Raw genomic sequence first — 21,852 nt, 5'->3', positions numbered from 1 at the left:
AGAAAAACATCATTGTAACAATCATTAAAATTTTAACAACAACAATTCAAACAAATTGAATTCAATAATGGATATGGAGTTGTTTGAGTAAATTTTATGATTTCCATGGAGATACTTGTACCTGGATACTATAATTTATGTACTGGCGTCATTACAACCGTTACCAAGGCAACCAAAGCTTCCCGGAGAAAACTGTCGCATATGGATGAGGCACATAAACCAGACAAGAAAATCATAGTAATTTGCCATACAATGGTGTAAAAGGTGCACAAGAGTGCAGCCACATGTTTTTAAGGGATCTTACCATGTTATTTAAACCAGAACTGAAATAATATACATGTATAGTGCATGCAAGGTTTAGGTTGTGGTAAGAAAATAATTATATCAGTTGTTGCAACAGTTTCAGTTTAGTTTTGGAAGCGACTTCTCAAATGACGTTGAAACATGAAGTAAGATATAAACCCACCTTGCCTCTCCTGCTCCCCTGCAGCACTAAGATTGCTGTTGTCACTCATGTTAAAACCAGACGAGTGCTCCGGAAATGAATCTGACGGCAACTGGAGATCTTGGGTTGCTTCCATGTTGTAAGCATCATTCACGTTCCCGTCACCGTCGAATAAATCAAACGGATTTGAATTTGGAGGATTTTGGGTACTCGTCATCCCACTCAGCAAGCCGTCGTCAAGATTGCCTAAGTTGCCTGTGACATCGAACCCCCCTTCATGTAACATTTCAGCCTCATTATAGTTAATGGCACTGAGCATGGCATCACGTCCCGAAGCCTGGTAGCGCAAGGCCTGGTTGTTTGGTAAACTCTGCGTCGACGAAGCAGGGCTTGGTTGACCACCGTCTTGATATGACATAGGCACGATGGACAACGGGGACATGCCCTTTTCATCGGCAACACTCACGTTCGCCACAATCCCTGATTTCGAGTCCACAGCCTGAGTAGGGAAGGTAAAAGACTTCTGAAAATGGTTCATATTGACAGGGGGTGACTGAGTTGCCTCTACCACCTTCGATCCCAAATGGGCATCCTTTTCTTCCTTCCTGAAAGCTCCTTCACTGAAGTTGAAAATACTCTGGTGATTTGAATAGTGACCAGTTGTTTGAGGATATGTCAAAGAACTGCCGCTAGTAACGGAGAAGTCCTGAGAACCAGTGGTCATTCTGACAGGTACGTTTGGCAAGATCATACTCTGAAATTGAGTAATAGCCGTCGCCTGCGTAGACTTCGACATAACAATGCCATCCACATTGTCCCGAGGATTTGGAAAGCCCGCTGACATCTTATGCATATCACCCGTCTTTTGTCTTGTCTGGCATTTTACTTTTAGATGGTGTACCACTCCTAAAAAGAAAACAAGACAGTCTTTTACGGACGATATCAAATTATGGCTGCATCTAAAAACTTTGGAATCAACTAACTCAGGATTTTCAGCTATTATCTTATTATTTTTACACTGACTCATTGCGAATTCAAGAACAACTTCAACAATCTTCAAGTGCACTCATTCAGTCAATCATAGATGGGCATTTAGAACTGTCCGAATGCATGCTGCAAATTGTCATAGTACATTGACCTTTGACCGTTTCCGCTCTGTACGGTCCATCATTCCTTGACAAATATTGATGAAATCCTCAGGTTTTTATCTTTCAAGTGATCTCACAGAATGTGCAAACTTTCATTTCAACTTTCGCACAAGGTCTGCGACAAGTGTATGTTCAGGGAAGAACAGGAAGTGTTAAAATATGTTAAATTCACACCCTGCCTCATTGATTGAGGCCATCGAACCCGATTAAATGCGCCGACATGTTTGAATTCTCAATGTGAAAGAACAACACAATCCCAGTATTGATCATGGCAATAAAACAAATAGGTGCTGACACCTCCTGGAACTGGATAGAACTTTATCTCAATGTTCAAGTAAAACCCATGAGCAAATCATAACATTGGGGAATTGGGAAAAATTACATAGAAAATCACAAAAGCATGAAATGAAATTGTCTGGAAGACCTCGAATAAAGGTGTACAACTGAGCTCATTTTCCACACTGCAAGATGACATGGGACTGAAACTCATGATATGGGTACTTCTCCAGTCAATGCCACCAAGACAGGCTTCAAATGAAATGACTTATGACTTGAAACCCATCCTATTCATTGCACACCAGGAAGCAAGCTAAAGGAAGGGTAGACATCAAGGCAAATCTATCTAGCGTTCCTTCATACGTTACAATTGACAAACACTTTCTTAAAAACTTACATCAATTACTGCAGAAGTTTATGCATTTGCACTTTAAAATATTCTGCAGCAAAACACTTATGAATAGATCGGTTTTGAATCCATTTGCTCATTGTGTGTGAGTATTGCTATTCAACACCAAACAACACCGGCCGGCCTTATGATAGCTAACATTTTGTATATGGCACAGGCTTTAAACTGGCAATGCACAACATCGACCTATAGGGACTTAGACTAGGAGTATTGCATACATGTACATGTGGGCATAAGCCAATATTCAATACCACATAGGCCCAGCTGTGATAATCCAACAGTTTGAATTGATATGTCACTATTTAGTTCTCCAATTCATCATCTATTCTAACATTAAACTCCCCGGATAAACCCAGCTCATACATGTTATTTAATCAGATTTCTGCTGGGGAGTGCAGAATCCAGCATTTCCTGCACTTGTTCCTAGTCACAGGCCCTGTCGATACATGTAGTAGACATGGTTTCTAGTAGGCTTATATTAAGGGACTCTGTGTATCTCCTGAATGTTTTCATCTCAAATTCAAGCAATTGCAACCCTGCTCTCTTGTCAAATACCATTACTAAAACAAAAGGTGCCCAACTGGGGTCGCCTGGGTCCTAGTCCTTATTCCAGTATTTGTCCCACTCCCAGGACATTATACATGTAGTCCTTCCCCTTACAGTGAGAGCTTTGGCTGAGGCAAACGAAAGGAGAGAAAGAACACAAAACAAGTATATTCTTCAAATGCACATCAGATATTGGTATTCGGTCGTGGACCCAACTCTGTAACCTGAATAGTCGAAAACTAACCCCTGTCATAAACCGGATATCAGTCAGTCGTCATCTCATCATCAGTGAGAGCAGGACAGCTGACACTGTGACAGCATGCCGACTCAGTGACGGCTGGGCCCAGACAAAACTAATGCCCACACTCACAACGTGCGTCAATAGCTAGGCAAATTCGGACATTGCCATAACTTAAGCAACTGTCACCCTTCGCTCCAGGTGAAAGGCAAGATGCCTGGTCACATCAGCACCCAAACAGGTCTGTTCAAATGAGTGACAAGCTTCTGGTACTACGTCATGGAAGCTGACTGACGACGACAACACTAACTGCAGAAATTGATGTTGTCAAATGAAATTAATTACCTGACCATCATTTTATTATTTACTATAGGCATACATAATAACAGCATTTATTTACACTAACAAATACACCATGTGGGTTCTACCTACAACATCCTGTTCATGATTGCACAGTTAAAATAGTACACAGCACACTGGGGAATACACTGGAAATCTCTGTATCCAGAACCACTGTAAACATAGCAAAAATGTACAGTAAGATGTACAGAGTGCGGTAGTGTATCGGAGGAAAACAGCTGCACCAATCGCCAAGCGACCTGATCAGGCCGAATTTTGATGCTAGCAAAATCCACATATGGAGAGTGCAACTGCAGCAGAATCTGCAAATGTAGAAACTAGATATATTGAACTTTTGCATTTGTTAACTTACCTCCCTGACAATGTGGTACTTAGTGGTAATTGCACTGCTTCAAAATAGGTTGTCATATAAAGTCCACACACAGAAAAGTTGCTATCGTATTTACGCATGCCAATTCACGACCATCATGAAAAAGAAAAGTGAACACGCTAACAAAATAGTTCAGAATTCCAAGATTTTTGCAATCCCTGCTCTCTGCACAAAAGATATGTGAATGAAAGCTAAGATTTCCTCTGTCTCCTGTTGGTTATAATTTTTTCAGTCATTATAGTTACTCATGATAACGAAGGATATGATATTGCCCAAAATTACAATAATCTGACCCGGATAGTAAACCGGTCTAAAAAGTAGTACGTGACGTCAGGGTCAATGTTATATCGAATCCGCGTTAGCAGGTCATGTGATCTTTGAGATTCCGCGGGAAATGAAATTGTAAACAAATGCACGTGCGCGGTTCAAATGTTGAACAATTGCGCACGTGCGCAGTTCAAATGATGAAAAATTGCGGACAAGGGTTTTCCCGGTGTTTTGAAAAGGGTTTCTGTTAAAGGGGGACTATAGTTAGGAGCTGGGGGTGAAATTGGTGGTATTCATTTTACATATATGTGCAGTTAGGGGCTTTAGCCGGGGGGGGGCTGTATGTGTCTCTGTCAATATAGGATACTTCTCATTCCTACACTCTGAGTTATAGGCCTTACCCAAGTCTGCAATTGTTCACCATTTGAACTGCGCACGTGCGTTTGTTTACAATTTCATTTCCCGCAAAATCTCAAAGATCACATGACCTGCTAACGTGGATTGGATATAACATCAACCTGACGTCAGGTGCAGTCCATTACGTCATTATTTCAAAATTATCATGGCGGACAGTCAGCATCAAAATCAGTTGGACACGTCTCATCATACTGGCCCTGGTAAGATGTGCGGTCTAAATCACAAATAAACGACATTGTCAGATACATAAAGAGTGTAACCATACACTGAAACTATTTGAATATGTGTACGCCCAGAAAAGACATAAATAAATGGCATTACACACTCAAACCACGGACACCTCAATTTTTTTCACTCATTTTCACTTTCAACTTTTTCCTTTTCCAGCCTGCGATTTGTGTCTTGCCCAGTTTTATTGATCTTTTTCAGTCAGTCCTGTCATAAGCTGCTCTGATTTTCAGGTAATTCGCTGAGAAGATTTTATTTGTTCACTCATTTCAAGCACTAGATTTGGTTTTCCGTCATTCAATGAGAGATTGAGAGCGCGCGCACGTGATGGGGGTGCCACAGGCGTGACAGGGGCCGCCACTTTATGACTTGCACTTGCCACTGGCTCCAGGAATGGGGACTTGCCTGTCCCAACCCAGTCACCTTGCTTGACATTGTTTATTCTCCTCCATATCGTCACAAGCTGACATAGGGCTATAGATGACATAGCTATAGGCCTAGGCCGACGATACATGTCTTGAGTTAGGAGCTTGTCTCCAACTGTTCAGTGCCTCTGCCAGCCTCTTCCCCAGTCATTGTGCGTCTTCGCCAGTTGCTGATGCCAGGTTGGATTGTAGCTAGATTGGCTAAGTGAGTAACAGTAATCTAGCAGTGAGGTCTAAATTTGGTTTAAATGAATATACGGCTGATGTTAATCATATACAGCTATGAGCTATGTAAACATTAGCGTTGACCACAACCAAAAACGTGTGTTGACCACAACCAAAGACACGTGTTGACCGCAACCAAAGACATGTTGTGTTGACCACAACCAAAGACAAGTTGTGTTGACCACAACTGATGACAGATTGTGTTGACAACAACCAAAGACATGTTGTGTTGACCACAACCAAGGACATGAGATAGGATATGAGGCTCCTTAGATATTGACGATAAATTGACAATCGGCAGCAAAAGTTTGTTCCAGTGTTCTGATCTGACAATTAACAGGTGGAGAAACGTGCTTCATTTGTTCTATCATTGGCCTGTCTGGCTTGGTGTCCAGTCTGGTACTAGACAAAACAATCCCTTCTGATATATCAGTGTGACATCATTGACCCCCTCACCTGGTTATACTGAGATAAACCTTTCCTATGAACCTTGGCCGGCCTGGCCCAATGCATAATGCTTTTCATAATCACAGTTGTTGGGATGTATGCACACTTTCTATGTTCCACTGTTGATTTATGCCTGTGGGAATAGCTGGTGTTTCAACAGCTGAATAATTGTGACACTATCATCATTCACATTTATAGACCTATCATATGCATGGACTCCTTGCTCCAGTAAACAATTCCAATTCATTGGCTTGAAAGCATCATTTATAACTATGGATCATTCCATGGATGGATCTGCTGACCCACATAAGGCTGAGGGAGACAAACTTGTTAATGGTAGGTGTCACATAATTTGGTTGTCTGCTGCAGCGGATTCTCTCCAGTTTGGTTTGTAACGAGCGACAAGTTTGAAAAAAATGCATGTTGTTGTCAATGTAAATGTTGCAACTTGTACAAAGTTCTCCATTCTTGTCATGGTGTTGTCCACTAGTGATAATCAGTGGGTCAATGTCGACAAGTTTTAGGATCATGATAGTCCTTCCGATTTATGGGTAAAATGTTCAACAGGTGTCCTTGGTTCTTTCTAGCTCATAAAACCAGTGGAAACGTGCAGACTTGAGTCAGTTTCACGGATTGCTGTAGGGTTTGCACCAAGCAGTGCTTTCTAGTTATCCCTGCACAAAAACCCTTGCCTGACTCCGCAATCTTCTCACTGATTGCCCGAACTAATTACAATCAATTAAACGATCAGGAGAATACTTGTTAATTGATCTGGAGCTTCTGTATCTCTCATTGAAAAAAAAAAAAAAATCTCATTTCATTCCCGCATAGATCCAGCAGAAACAGCTCCGAAGACATATCCGAATAACTTGTAACTATAAGGTGTGCTGTTAGCTCCTTGTTGCAAAGATAGCGGCTAAGATGTTCATGAGATTGTGTACATTCCAGCATGCCGTTATACGACGCAAACACACCCCTGACAGTTACTACTAATAGCTTCCAAGTATTCGCTTGGCTACCTGAAAGTGAAGCTAAGTAATTTGTTGCAAGTCAGAAGAACGAGTGTTTAAAAGATATAAAATTGTTCACAATGCTGAAAAATATGCTCATGTAGGTCGACTTTGATTTTTGCGAAGATCAGTCCAGCCATCTGTCAGTAAAAAATCTTCTGCGTGATTTTGTGTTTGGCTGGTTGCACATGTACTTAGAACTCTTTTAAGACTCAGGAGCTGTAATAACATTTCAATTTCTAGACAAACAGTTTTATGGCATTTTAAAAGCATTAATCAAGTATTGCTTACTAATGTGTCAGTCCGCAGCTTTGCCTACCTGAGTGAAATTGCATGAAATCGCTGTAGGTAATTTGGTGAGGAAAGGTGTAATTGTGGGATAATACACGTCTTACACTTCTGGGCCCTTCTCTTCTGCAGTTTTCTGACATGCCCACAAAACTGGCTGAAGCGTGTTAAATCAAGCCCATACAGACAACCATACAAGTCAAGAGTCACTGCAAGTTGCATATGAAGTAAAAATGGAAAACTGAAATATGAATGATGAAGATTCTTATTAAATCCCATGTTCCTCTTTGGATAATAAAAAGTGCCACTTGTCAGTCTACAATTAATCCTTGCCGAAAACCCTTGACTTGTATAAAAATGATTAAAATATTCAAAACAATGGAAGTATTTTAATTATTTGAGGGAAATTTATTCAACTGGAGTTCCCATACAAAATTCCTTGTTGACAGTCCACTTTAAAAGAGTGTCTGGATGAAGTAGAGGCGTGCACACTTCCAGTACACAAGGTCTTTGTGTTTGAATGAGTGATGTTAATTTCCTGAAATTTTATGAATAAATATTAGTTGGTATCACTGATTATATGGACATATTTACTCATCTGATTCTAGAATAAAATTGTTCATCAAAATATGATTGATTTGGTGTTTGTTGTAGTTATTCATCCACTATTTACCTTCTTTTGATTCTCTAACAGCTGGATAAAACCACCACTATGTCCAGAAATAGAAAATTAACAGTAGCAAGACCAATTTTCTGATGGTTGAGCGGAAGGTTACTCGACTCAAAATTACCATTCTGGGACCAGCACCATCGAAAAAAATTAATCATCATTCCTTTTGAGACACACTGTACAGTTGTTGAATTGTGAAAAGTAGAACACTCCGTTTTCCACTATCATATTCTCATTTCAATAAAGGATTAGCTTTTTGCTGCAGTCTGTGACAATCGTTGGAAATATTGGAATAAGGATCCGGTATCGACTTTCTCCTGGTTTGTAGAGATACACTTGTGGTGAAGATTGCTTCCTCATCCCATTATCGATTGAGCCGACATAGATTATTCTGTATGCTGAATCTCTGTATCTTCTTTGGCAGGTTATAAAGCACTCCTGAGCTTAGACTATCATGACCTTGCCACACTTTGGATTTCCTTGGGACATTATTGATTGTACAATCGATTGGCCGATCTGTGATCTGACATTTCAAAGTGCCAAATAAGATAGTACAAATGTAGTTGCTTGCATTTGAATCAAAAGAAATGTCCTTTTGGCAAAATGGGTTTATTGATTTTTATTGGTCTTGGACTTTTGAACGCTGAAGTTTTCTCACCTTAAATATGCAACTTTGCCAACTCTGTTTGTAAAAAGCAGACAGCGAGTCTTGCTTTAATAGCAACTTGGAGTTTGGAGCAATGCGTAAGAGTGTGCATGCTAATGAGATGATTGATTTTTCTTCACTGTTTTTAATCATTTTAATTATCTTCTTTATCCTCCAGATCCAGCCCATTGAGACACTACTTCCGACACGACTAATTGCAGTCTGATTTTTTGTTCCCACAATATCAAAAAGTGTTTTAATCATTACTATTGGCAAGTGGCAGGGCTTGGGAAATTGGGAAATAAAAACAGGTCTCTGTAGACCCTATTTTGGGGGGGTGTTAATGCTTTATCATGGTCGTGTAGTAATTTTGGCTAGGGAAATTAGAAATGATCTCCAGTTAAGTTGTATATTTATCGTCTGTATTTGTAACATGAAGTTTTACCAATATTGGCATTATTCAGGCAGGAAGAGCAGTTATCGGCCTCATTGGAATATCAGTTTTTAGATCCCAGTTAATTGCTCAATCATGCGCCAAGTGTCATGCATACAAACTTCTGATTTATAACCAATTTTCTCATTTCTTCATATTTCCAGAGCACAGGACTTCATAGAGATTTCTAGGACTAATTGTGACAAATCTTTTGCCAATTATAAGCTTGGAGTCTTTCTGTGTTTGGACAGAAAATGCCTCCGATATTTGGCAGCAGTAGTAGTTCAGGTAGACTAACAAATTGTAATAATGCATGTTTTCAATTGATAAAACACTTCTTCGTGTTCTTTCTTGTTCTCTAGTTGTAGTTGGCTTGCAGTTTTGTACCTCCCCAATTGTCCAAGTCACTGACTGAGGAAAGTCTTTACTTGGCCACTTTTCCCCTTACGCAAAGTAAGGTTAAAACTGGTCCATTTCAGTTTTGCCAGCTACTTCATGCAGATTAGGTTCTAATACAGGTAGCTACATGGGTAACCACTCCACAGCTTTTGACGTGAGTGAGTGCAGAGCCAGGCCTTGCTTGAAACACTGCTATCAAGACATGCTTTTGCCCTTACCCTAACAGCTGTGAAATGATTTTATTATCTAGTGAGGTATTGGTTGAGTTAGTTGAATTCGAAACAAGCAATTTGTGAAAGAATCCATCGGTTGAGATCATGACGGTATAGTGGTAGTACCAATGATGTATCTATCATTCTTGCTTTGGGAACGAATCATCAATGTTGTCTTGCTTCAGTTGTCATTGTCTGCTGTATATTATTCATTGATATGATTTGCTTTCAGTTACACTGCATTTTTAATAATCTTTCCAGGATTGCAAAGTTATCATTTATTTTTTATTCATACAAACACATTTCAAATTGCTACTCACTTTGTTGAATTTTTAAAGACTGTTTTATAAATTGGAATGTGTTGACATCCTATCAACTCTTGTCAAGCAGATAGTCAGGGGGCCCTTGTAGCTTTCGGCCCTGCATGCTTCATCTAACACCACATCGCCACTGTTGTACAAAATTTCTCCTTGTCCGATATGTTGGTGTTCAGTATTCGGATTTATTAAACTGCCTGAAGTCGTCCAATACATCCTTTGAAAGGCCCTTGGAGGAGATCAAATATTTGAATGATGTTTTTGTAACATCTTTCTTGGAACATCTTAGAAGTAATTCTCGCCTTTCATCAAAAATTTATCGTGTTCAGCAGGCTCTCAATAGTGTGATTAGTAAAAGAAAACGATCGGTTTACTTTCAGGTGGCAATGAGTCGAATGAGTTATCATTGTCTGATATAAGACTGGGTGGTGAGTTAGGGTGGTGTTCAAATAACTCGGTTTCGGTGCACACTAAATGTAATTAGCAGACCTCGTTGCCCAGCCTTGTTTTAAAATGGAACTACCAGAAAACGCAGTCTACGTTAATGAAGATGCATAACATGGTTACCTGATGCTTATCAATCAGTGGTGTGATTAAATAGCTAATCAACCATTAGGGACCATTTAGCACCAGATCTGAGATTTCTGGGCAAATAAGGAAATTGACACAGACCTTTGGGCTTAGTAAAACTGAAGCAGAGTGGATCTACATGTGAATAGAATCAATTTCCGAATCCACACCCACCTTGTTTAAGTACTTCTCAAAACTGTTCACCAGGATTGTTTATTTCTTACCTTCCTTAACATTGTGCTGAAAATTTCTTACCATTACCATTCATACAAGCACCTATATCTTTCGACGGCACGCTATCTTATCCACGCCTGGGTTATTTCAATGAAGAAGTTTTGTGTTCTAGTTTTATCACAAAAATATCATTCATACATCGTATCTACATCACTTTTGAATGGCTTTTGACGTGGCAAGGGGTGGTTTTGATTCAGCCGAAGTTGTTGATGATGGTTAGTGTAAGTCTAATCCATGGAGAAATATCATCTTGGGCCCCATGTGACGAGTTCTCTGATTGCCCAGTTCCTAAAAGAATTCAACTACAGAGAGAATCGATTTTGATTTTGATTTTGAATTTGAGGACACAAATCAATATCATTGATTAACTGATAGTGCAAAGTTGATAATGATACCGAAGAAATCTGCTTAAAATATAATTTGGTTTGTTTTCTGGTTTCTTTCAGTGTCTGCCAGTGGTGCCCAGCTGAAGGGGGAACCAGTCCAGATCGTCTTGGCCACCGAAGAACATACATTCGAATTAGATGAAGAGGCCCTAAGTAAAATCTTACTGGACCCTCGAGTCCGGGATCGGAATGTTGTCGTCGTCTCGGTGGCTGGAGCCTTCAGGAAGGGAAAGTCGTTCTTACTCGACTTCTTCCTCAGATATCTTTCTGCTTTGGTAAGTCCAAACATTGAGCATGTGTGTTCCTCTGCCTAAGGCTGGGTAAGCTTTTGTGAGCATTTGCTGCAGCGCATATCACCATGGGTGGGCACCAATCAAGGAGTCGGTCTTTGACCAGGGGGGCAGAGTCTGTTACAAGCTACTCATGTTTTTCACTTTTATGGGGCCTTTTGCTTTACCTAGTATTGCTATAGTGTAATGTACACTACTACCAGCATCATTTGAAAAAACATGTTTTAAAGTTGCGTTTTCTTTTAATACCAGGATGATCCAAATTGGCTGGGCGACAGCAACTCTCCCTTGGAGGGGTTCTCCTGGCGAGGGGGATCAGAGCGTGACACTACCGGTATCCTGATGTGGAGTGAACCATTCGTTGTAAAGGCAGCATCTGGAGACGAAGTAAGGCCTCTTGCTTAAGGAACAATTCTTTCTGGAAGATTCCCCCTCTGAGCTACAAGTCCAGCTGGGCTAAGTTTTTCTAGACCATTGCTCTGGATCTGTGCCAGCTGCTGTGTTACCAGTGGTAAATCTTATTGCTGTGGTCACACTGGAGTCCCCCCTTGAGCTTCAAGACAGGCTGGGCAGAGTTTTTCTAGACATACATGTAGGCTGTACTCAGTACTCTGCATCTGTACCAGCTGCTGTGTTGCCTGTGGTACTAAATCTTAGGAGTGCATTCAGCTCTTTTCATGGCCACTGGCTGATATTGGGAGTGTGGAAGAAGTGTCTTCCCCCAGGGCACACCATCTTCACCAACACTGTTATAAATGATGTAAATGTAACACAAATACAGGGTGGCACGAAAGAGACACTCTCTTCAGCCTTGCTCAGATTAAACATTGCCCTTGATGATAGTGTGAATAGTCGAGTGAGAAAAACTTTGTGATGGCCCATTTCCCAGTTTTGTAGGCTACAAGTTAAAATTCACGTATTACCATTATCTAGTATTCACTGATAAGCGAAGGGTAGTAGATCTACTAACATGGCTGGCAACAGGTGTTAAAGGTAGACTCAAATCAATAGATCAGGCCAGGGGTCCTAAATTGTGTGTTTTTCATCCTCTTGGCGGTCATATTACATGCACTTTCTTGACTTCGAAAAGGTACATTAACTATTAACTCCATCCAGCTGTCATTACATCTGTAACTAGTCTGTGACAACAGTAGATCACAAATAATGTATGTTCTAGTAACCTAGTTGTACTGAGCCATAAACAAACTATTTAGTGTCCTGATAAATGCAATATTTTTAATGAGATAAGTGTGTCATACAGTGTAACCATTTTGATAATCCTTGAACTCATCCTCCTGATTTAAAACTTATCATAATATGAGATAATTCCCCGATGGTGTGGGTTGGGAATTTTCCACCCCTGGTACTCCAGCTGAAACATTGCCAACTCCGAAATACATTTGTGAATGCATTTTCAAAATGTCCTTTCCAGCTTGTTGTATTACTTATGGACACTCAGGGTGCCTTTGACAGCTCGTCCACCGTCAAGGATTGTGCCACAGTGTTTGCTCTCAGTACCATGGTCAGTTCTGTACAGGTAAGATAGAAACAGGCGCCTTCTAAGCCCGGGATGTTTATAAAGTAAACTTGAAAGAGAAAGCAAAGAATTTCTCCATGAAAATGGGAGTAGTATAAATTAGCCTGCCGGGGTTAAATGTGGCCAGCTTGTGGAATAAAGTCATGTCAATTGCCGACTTTGTATTTGCTGTTAACACTAACAGCCATCAATCAAAAACGAATACAAGGATAATTAGGACATAAAATCAATTATTACTTTTTTTGCAGGTGTATAACTTATCGATGAATATTCAAGAGGATGATCTACAGCATCTGCAGTTATTCACCGAATATGGCCGATTAGCTTTAGAAGATAATAACAACACGAAACCTTTCCAAGTGAGTACATTACATAGACTTCAGCCAGACGTGACATTCTGATAGCAATTGTGTTCTTGTTATTCTAAGAATGTTGATATCAAGGAAGAGTCGTTCATCATTGTCGCCTCCTGGTGTCTAGACTTCACGACAAGCCTGAAAAGTGTTGATAGATTTTGTAGAAGGAAAAAGGTTGACGTATGGATAATTTACAGTGCAGAATTAATGGCTTGTCTGATGTATTAGTGATTAATGTTCATCTTCCTCAGGTTCTTGAATTTCTTGTTCGTGACTGGTGCTACCCCTACGAGGCCGCATATGGTGAGCAAGGGGGGCTTGCAATGCTCGAGAAACGACTACAGATATCCGACCGCCAGCATCAAGAGCTGCAGCAGATTCGGCAACACATCAAGTCTTGTTTCCAAAGAATCGGCTGCTTCCTATTACCACATCCTGGCCTAAAGGTGGCCACCAATCCACACTTCGACGGTCGTTTGTCAGGTTTGTTAACTTGGAATAATTGCAGGAGAATCTCAAAACCGTTTAATTAGGCAAATGGTACAAGATGGCTTTTATCACTCAGTACTTCTCAAATTGCGGAGCTGCTTCATGACAAGGTTTGGACACTGGTCACTAAAAATTAGTGTCGTAACATTTAAAAGCCGCTTCCACAAGATGATGGTTCAAACTTAGAATAGTACCCAAAATTACTTGAACACATCAGTGTTGTGGGAACACATCAGTGTTGTGGGAACACATCAGTGTTGTGGGATATACTCTGTGAAATATCAGGGTGCCTCATCTGTTTTGTCCTCAGTCAGATATAAATCATGACGTTCTTATATTTCAGATATTGAATCAGAATTCCAGGAGCATTTGAAGAAACTGGTTCCGCGGCTCTTGTCTCCCCAAAACGTCGTCGTCAAAGAAATCAATGGCAGCAAAGTGACAGGCAAAGGATTATTGGAATATTTCAGAGCCTACATAAAAATTTATCAGGGAGACGAGCTTCCCGAGCCAAAGTCCATGCTCCAGGTATTCAATTTTTGTATTCGTTTGTATGAAACATTGACTCTCTGATGGCAGAGCGTGCAGTGTGGTTTGATGCTTGGTAAGTTAAGTGGTACAATGTAGCAATAATTTTTCATTTGCTGATAAGATATTAACTTGTGTCACAATAACACAAAATACATGTAATAACTGTCAGTGGTTGTTGTTCTGTGCTTACATGTATATGATGTAAGCATGCCTAGGCTTCAGAACTTTTCATTTAAGAATGTTTTAGACTATTGTCGAGTTGATATTCATGATTTGTCTGTACTTTTCAGGCCACTGCTGAAGCCAACAATCTCGCCGCTGTTGCAAATGCCAAAGACTTGTACAACAAGGAAATGGAAAAGGTTAGACACACTTTTAATCGTAAATTCGAGTACCAAGTTTCATTCTGAGCATTGTCCATTTAAATTTGAAGAAATCCAGGTACTTTTTTAAACGTATTTTGTCTTGTTTCTAGGTGTGCGGAGGTGACCGACCGTACATGGGTCCCGAGTTACTACAGCGGGAGCACAGCCGGTGCAAGAACGCTGCAGTCAATCTATTCAACACAACAAGAAAGATGGGAGGGCCGGAATTCAGTGAACAGTATGGAGAAAGATTAGCAAATGAACTTGAAGAGACATATGAAAACTTTCAAAAGCACAACGACAGTAAAAATATCTTCAGTGCTGCTCGTACTCCGGCTACAATATTCGCCGTCATGGTCTTTGCTTACGTCGTTTCTGGTCTATTAGGATTTGTCGGTCTGGAATCGTTAGCAAACGTTTTCAACTTAGTCCTTGGGATTTCATTGGTGGTGCTATGCATCTGGGCGTACGTGCGCTACAGTGGGGACTTCAGGGAATTAGGCGTTTACATCGACCAGATCGCCGATCACATATGGGAAAAGGTGAGCTGCTGTCATCATTTACATTTGTTATTATTAATCATACCATTGACCAATTTAATGAAAGCAGATTTTGCGTAAACAGCATGGATTAACAATACTCAGTTGAATATGATATTTAGGTATGGCCCAGTTTCTGAAACAGTATTATGTTTATGTGCGACATCAACCTTCTAGGCCCCTAACAGAAATTATTGTTAAAATCGTAATTGCACAGCTGCCAGTCTTCAGACTTGTTCTCCAGAGTGACTTAAAGTTGTGACAGCTTTGTTTAGACTTGTGTGTTCAATCTTTATTGAGATAAGCTCAGTAAAATTTGAAAATAAAATTTGAAATATATTACTAAATACATGTACATGTACTTTTACCTCTTTCTATATCTCATTGCAGGTCCTTAGTCCAATTTACATGAAAGCAATGCAATCAGGAGTGGAACATGCTGTCAAGATCAAGACGAAAAAGCAATGAAATGCCACCAAAAAGACACTATGCCGAAAAAAATTATGACACTGCACAATCGACAACTATTGGTGCCGTTGTAATATATAAACATGAAGATTTCGACAACTCCAGAGAAAGGAACCCACCATTCTTCAGGCTAACTTCCTGCATATTATTGTCATGTCATGCAGGATCAAAACTGGAGTCAATTTTGCATGTTGCACAAACTTTCTTTGGTGATGTGTGTAAAAGTATATATACGTCATGTGAATGGTACCTCAAATTGGGACGACTACTGCTGCAACTACATTGTGTGCGCGTTCTCCTATGCGCTTGACGTCATTGTGTTTAAACCATGCAGCTTGTCGCTTGACATTTTCATTGTAAACGAACACTATGCAAGTTCTGTATTCATCACTCTTCAATTGAACTGCACATTTTACTATCAACCGTGGCGAAATTCGAATATTTTTGAGATGTTATGTTTTTGGCGAGTATTGACAAATGAAGAAATGTGCTTTTAAAAAACCTTTTGAATTAACCCACATATTGTAAACCCAGGTTTTCATAGTCATACCCTAGAAAATAGATACATGCCTTATTCAAGGTTCTTCATTTCTATCCAAACTTTGTAGGGCAGGCTGATTTTTTCCACTTGTTAAAAACTGGCAATGTTTGGTTTCACTGTCGATAAGTTTTCTTCAAATATTAGTAAGATACGTTAATATTATTATTATTATCTTTGTACAGATGTTGTGGAAGAAATAGGTATTTCTCGGCCGTCCTATTCTTATTGTGTCATTCTTAAACTCTGATTGGTTGATAATTTAATGCTACTAAGAATTAATAAAGATTAGTCTTTACTAATTCTTGATGCTACCTACATGTATCTTATCTAGACTTGTCATTCACGTTTAGCTTGTGTGTGCTGGTTATCGGTACTAGCTTATAGTTCTTTTTGGTAAGGTATCATAGCTTGGCTTCAAAAGCTTTGCTCTTTGCACATCTGTAACATCTATTACATCTCATTTGCTCCGGAATCAGGGTATCCTGATTCAGTGTCTTGCTATCAGCATTTCTATGTCAAATGTCGTTTCTGTGGACAACTTTTTGTCGGGATGAATTAAACAAAAAGTATCATTGCCTAGAATTTGTGAGGCTGGGTTGTGACATTGGGTGATATGAATAAAGACTAGCGAATGCTTTTACTTCAATTTTGTACAGAAAGGCCTAGTGGAAATGTATGCGGAGTTTTAGAAAAAAGCATTTGCTCGTCTTTATTCATATCACCCATTGTTCGGGGTCTGGCCTGTGGAAAAGTTATTACTGGATTAAAAATCTTTTTAGGGTGGTAGATATCCGATCTTGGTAGTTCTGGTGAATGATGTACTTTTGTTAAACTGGCCTGCTCTGACAAAATCAAATCTAACCATAGATGACACTGATTAGGTCTATTATCTGTGGTAACACGACTTTGATGTGTCCCCTTTTGATAAACTACGAGAGTCAGCAGAACCTTGATGTTCGGCAGAACGTTGAGCAATTGCGCTATGTGTGTATCATACTAGGTCTGTTGTATATGGTTCTGTAAAACCTTTTATAAACTGCATAATATTTGTACTTATCTTTGATATCTGTGGAAGAAGTGCATTTAATATGTATATTGTTTTGCATCACCGTGTTCATGTATAAGGTTGAGACAGTATTCAGTATACTTGTAAGTTTTATTGAAAGTCAGGATATGTCAAGTTTTGTAAGGAAATGCATGTTGTTTAGTTACGATGACATCAACTCGGTTGCTCAACTTTTTATACACCACACACTACGGTTAATCAAAGTTTTGAAATTCTGAAATGAAATTTTTCCGGCAGGAAATTTCTCAATAGTGTATTGTCTTGTTCTGGTGACGTCTCTCGTCTCTAATGTGATGAGTGTATTTGACAGCTGTCTCATTTTTCACTCCTGTAAGGATACATAGATGTATTAATTCTGTTTCGAACAACCTGTAGTGTGTTCATTTTAATGAAGTCGCACTTCGTGAGTAATAATCAGGTGGCAGTTAGCCTTTGTATTCAAGGCAAGCACCTGTGGATATGCTGAATATTTATTCAGTCGTTTTTCGAAAATAACGCTGTACTTTATCTATAAACAGAACATCGGGATGTACCTGTGAAATTCATTGCAATGATGTCGATATTTATGCAAGTGGGGTTGAATATTCATGCTTTTCTTAATAACTAACCAGTCAATGTAACTATACAATCCTAATGGAAAAATAAAACTAAGCAAAACCATTTCAAAATCTTAAAGAAATCTTGCCAGGCAATTGGTCGCCCGCCACTTCGTTTCGCGCATGTCATTTCGTAATAATCTTCAATATATTACGCCGGGTGGTGCTTATTGATGCTGCATGCTTTTGCAATTTTTAAGGAGCATTTGTTAAAGGAGCGTTGTTGAGAGCGCACCTGCAGAATCAAACAAAAATTCTGTGGAAGACTTTCATGATTTTATGTTGCTGGCTGAGTGACTGCTGCCAAGGCAAAAAATTAGAGTTCTATTTTTAACTTGCCACGCACATGTATACCGGGAAAACAGTTAGGTTAGATAATTTCAATATATGTATATATTGTAAGTTAAACAGATACATATATGTGAGAAATGGAACATGTGTCTGGACTTTGTAATTGGAATGTATATTTGTCAAAAAGAGTACCGTAGATAAGTTTCTTACTAATTATATTGTTGATATATTTTTGTTACCATGTCTGTAGTAAAGTCTTTGTGCTCATTTCATTTCTAACATTGTTATCTATTGAAACTTGGAGGAGTAATATGACACATTTCTGATTTAAAAAAAAATGAGAGTTGGACTTTTCGGGTTTCAACGAAGTGTGTATGGCATGACAGAAATCCTATATCGATCTGTGTCATTTCAAAGTCGCTGGGAAGTTAGAAGTTTGTAAAATTGTTTTAGATTTTACTGACAATTTAGCAATGTGTAACATTTATATATAATGTCATGATGTGGTAACTATTATCAAGAATTAATAAAGACTAGTCTTTACGTATTCTGAAAACATCTTTGTGGGAGTCATTCTAAACAAAAACATGTGTTAACATTGTTCAGGAAGTGCTAAAAAATAATTTCTTTTCATGAGTAATACGAGTTTTTCTTTATTTCCGTCTCTACTGATTCATTTTCGATGTTTAATCCATGGCAGCAGTCATTTGCTTCATGCTAACTAAACTAACTATCCTATTTTCTGATTCACCCTATTCTGGCCTGAGTAGTGTACACTGTATCTGCACAGTGCTATCTAACATCCATACATAACCCTCGCCAAATTAGGGTGAAATTGGTGTTTCAAATTGCTTACTCAGGGTGATGGTTTTAAGAAAATAACAAAAAATATATAAACAGATTATAGCACCCACCTATACGATATATGCCTGTGTGATAAATTATTTGAAAATTGTGTAAGATATCTGGCATGACTGATTTTCACTAACCAAATGTCTGTGTAATATTTGTAAATATTTACAATCATAATTTGCATCCAGGTTTGATTTTTTCTCTTGCTGAATTCCTATATGATGGATAAAGTGGAGGAAGTTAGATGTGTGTACAACAGTGTAGAGTTGCAGTTTCCTTTCTGAAATATTGCTTGGGTCTTTAAGGCAGTAAGAAAAATATCAAATGTGGTTGCATTGTTAGTGCTAGCATGCTTTGTTAATACGACTTTGTATACCGGTATTAGTTTCTTTAAACTTAATATTTTGTTTGTGTTCCTCGGTTTCCCTATGTGCATTCAAAATCATAGGGCAGCCATTCTAACCTTTGAGGGGGATTTCATGAATATGAAGGGAATGGCTAACAGAATGTGCTGTCCTCTTATCATTCTATTATGTTTCATTCACACTTTTGTTATCTAAATTGTGTTCTGCAAATGATGATTTTTGTGACTAAATGCTGGCTACCATTCTCACTAAAATGACGAAAAAAGTTCAGTCACTTGATTTTGTAGCAAAAGTCTTCAAATGTTTACCAGATGTCACTACTGTTAAATGTTTAACTTTAGTTTTGTCTTCTGATGTTTAATTTGAAAGTAATCAGTGCCTCTGTTTAAGATGTGTGCAATGAGTTGAATTTACGTGGTATGAATGTAAAGGAATAATGTACAATGGTTCAATTCGATACTTTCATGAACATTACAGGGTGGCCCAGAATGATGTCCCTCACACAATGGATACACAATAGAATTATATTGTGCAAGGGCAGATAATTCTGGGCCACCCTGTAGAATAGCCTTTTTATATGAAGACCTGTTAAATAGTCCGCACTCTGATTAGAATACAGACTCCTTAGTAAGAATTTTTCACAACTGTCTGATGATTTTGACATAAACTTGAATAATAACAAAGCTGTTTTCTTTCCTTAAAACCAACATGACAATAGATCTGTACGAATCCATAGCTCAACCTGGGTGGCTTTTTTTTGGCATTTTTGTATCGATGTGAAAAGAATCCTTCTCTAACATGTCTAACATGACACAAGTAGTAAGCCTTGTACATCTTTCCTAGTTGTATGTTTGAATGATTCAACACCCTATTACAATAAATATCCTATTTGACAAGTTTAGCTTTGTTTTGTTAATTAGACAGAAATGACTTTTAAACACCTCATTGCGAGATGAGAGTTCTAGTAACTGGAGACAGACTGATAACTGCCCGACCCTGGTTTTGGTTGCTTTAGCCAACACTAGCAGGTCTCCCTTATTACATGGTTTGACTGTGAGAGTGGCCCAGGCAGGTTCATCAGTGAAGTTTGATGGAGGGTTCCAGTATGGTACTTGGTACAGAAGGTCAACAATGGAACTGCATTCTCAATGTGCTCTCACGGACAGTCACACATCAAGCATGGCATACTTGGGTCAACGTGTGGTACTCGGTACAAGAGGACAACATTGGGAACCTTTGTAATGGACATAGAACTAGTCTCAATGTGCTCTTGAAGACAGTCACATCAAGCATGGCATACTTGGGTCAACGTGTGGTGCTCGGTACAAGAGGACGACATTGGAAACCTTTGCAATGGACATAGAACTACAGTCTCAATGTGCCCTTGAAGACAGTCACATCAAGCATGGCATACTTGGGTCCACGTGTGGTACTCGGTACAAGAAGACAAGAGGACAACATTGGGAACCTTTGCAATGGACATGGAACTACAGTCTCAATGTGCTCTTGAAGACAGTCACATCAAGCATGGCGTACTTGGGTCCACATGTGGTACTCGGTACAAGAGGACGACATTGGGAACCTTTGCAATGGACATAGAACTACAGTCTCAATGTGCTCTTGAAGACAGTCACATCAAGCATGGCATACTTGGGTCCACATGTGGTACTCGGTACAAGAGGACGACATTGGAAACCTTTGCAATGGACATGGAACTACAGTCTCAATGTGCCCTTGAAGACAGTCACATCAAGCATGGCATACTTGGGTCCACGTGTGGTACTCGGTACAAGAGGACGACATTGGAAACCTTTGCAATGGACATGGAACTACAGTCTCAATGTGCCCTTGAAGACAGTCACATCAAGCATGGCATACTTGGGTCCACATGTGGTACTCGGTACAAGAGGACGACATTGGAAACCTTTGCAATGGACATGGAACTACAGTCTCAATGTGCCCTTGAAGACAGTCACATCAAGCATGGCATACTTGGGTCAACGTGTGGTACTCGGTACAAGAGGACAAGAGGACAACATTGGAAACCTTTGTAATGGACATAGAACTACAGTCTCAATGTGCCCTTGAAGACAGTCACATCAAGCATGGCATACTTGGGTCAACGTGTGGTACTCGGTACAAGAGGACGACATTGGGAACCTTTGCAATGGACATGGAACTACAGTCTCAATGTGCCCTTGAAGACAGTCACATCAAGCATGGCATACTTGGATCCACATGTGGTACTCGGTACAAGAGAACAAGAGGATGACATTGGGAACCTTTGCAATGGACATGGAACTACAGTCTCAATGTGCCCTTGAAGACAGTCACATCAAGCATGGCATACTTGGGTCAACGTGTGGTACTCGGTACAAGAGGACAAGAGGACGACATTGGGAACCTTTGTAATGGACATAGAACTACAGTCTCAATGTGCCCTTGAAGACAGTCACATCAAGCATGGCATACTTGGGTCAACGTGTGGTACTCGGTACAAGAGGACAAGAGGACGACATTGGGAACCTTTGTAATGGACATAGAACTACAGTCTCAATGTGCCCTTGAAGACAGTCACATCAAGCATGGCATACTTGGGT

General features: G+C 39.6%; 2 protein-coding genes across 7 annotated transcripts in view; one reads left to right on the top strand and one right to left on the bottom strand.

Moving 5' to 3' along the window:
- LOC135485588 (uncharacterized) overlaps window positions 1–3,861 on the bottom strand; it is a 30,828-nt gene extending 26,967 nt beyond the window's left edge. For all 5 annotated transcript variants that reach the window (XM_064767775.1, XM_064767779.1, XM_064767776.1 and 2 more), the window contains exons 1-2: window positions 3,775–3,861; window positions 467–1,351 (exon numbers count right to left, since the gene is read on the bottom strand). In XM_064767775.1, coding sequence (XP_064623845.1) covers window positions 467–1,298 — 832 coding nt within the window. In that variant the 5' untranslated portion in view covers window positions 1,299–1,351; window positions 3,775–3,861. The remainder of the gene's footprint in view (window positions 1–466; window positions 1,352–3,774) is intronic.
- A 762-nt stretch (window positions 3,862–4,623) lies between these two features.
- On the top strand, window positions 4,624–20,148 carry LOC135485587 (atlastin-2-like). 2 transcript variants are annotated; one of them, XM_064767774.1, is made up of 11 exons: window positions 4,624–4,676; window positions 9,013–9,136; window positions 11,027–11,241; window positions 11,509–11,643; window positions 12,689–12,793; window positions 13,042–13,152; window positions 13,401–13,632; window positions 13,982–14,166; window positions 14,460–14,531; window positions 14,645–15,076; window positions 15,464–20,148. In XM_064767774.1, the coding sequence occupies exons 2-11, from the start codon at window positions 9,103–9,105 to the stop codon at window positions 15,539–15,541; spliced, it is 1,599 nt and encodes a 532-aa protein (XP_064623844.1). In that variant the 5' UTR covers window positions 4,624–4,676; window positions 9,013–9,102; the 3' UTR covers window positions 15,542–20,148. The 2 variants fall into 2 exon arrangements, with proteins under 2 accessions (XP_064623844.1, XP_064623843.1); XM_064767773.1 differs by lacking the exons at window positions 4,624–4,676; window positions 9,013–9,136 and adding an exon at window positions 4,729–6,137.
- The last annotated feature ends 1,704 nt before the right edge of the window (window positions 20,149–21,852 follow it).

This window comes from Lineus longissimus, chromosome 3 (assembly GCF_910592395.1).
Source record: "Lineus longissimus chromosome 3, tnLinLong1.2, whole genome shotgun sequence".
Classification (NCBI taxonomy): domain Eukaryota; kingdom Metazoa; phylum Nemertea; class Pilidiophora; order Heteronemertea; family Lineidae; genus Lineus; species Lineus longissimus.
This window is presented reverse-complemented; position numbering and strand designations above follow the sequence as displayed.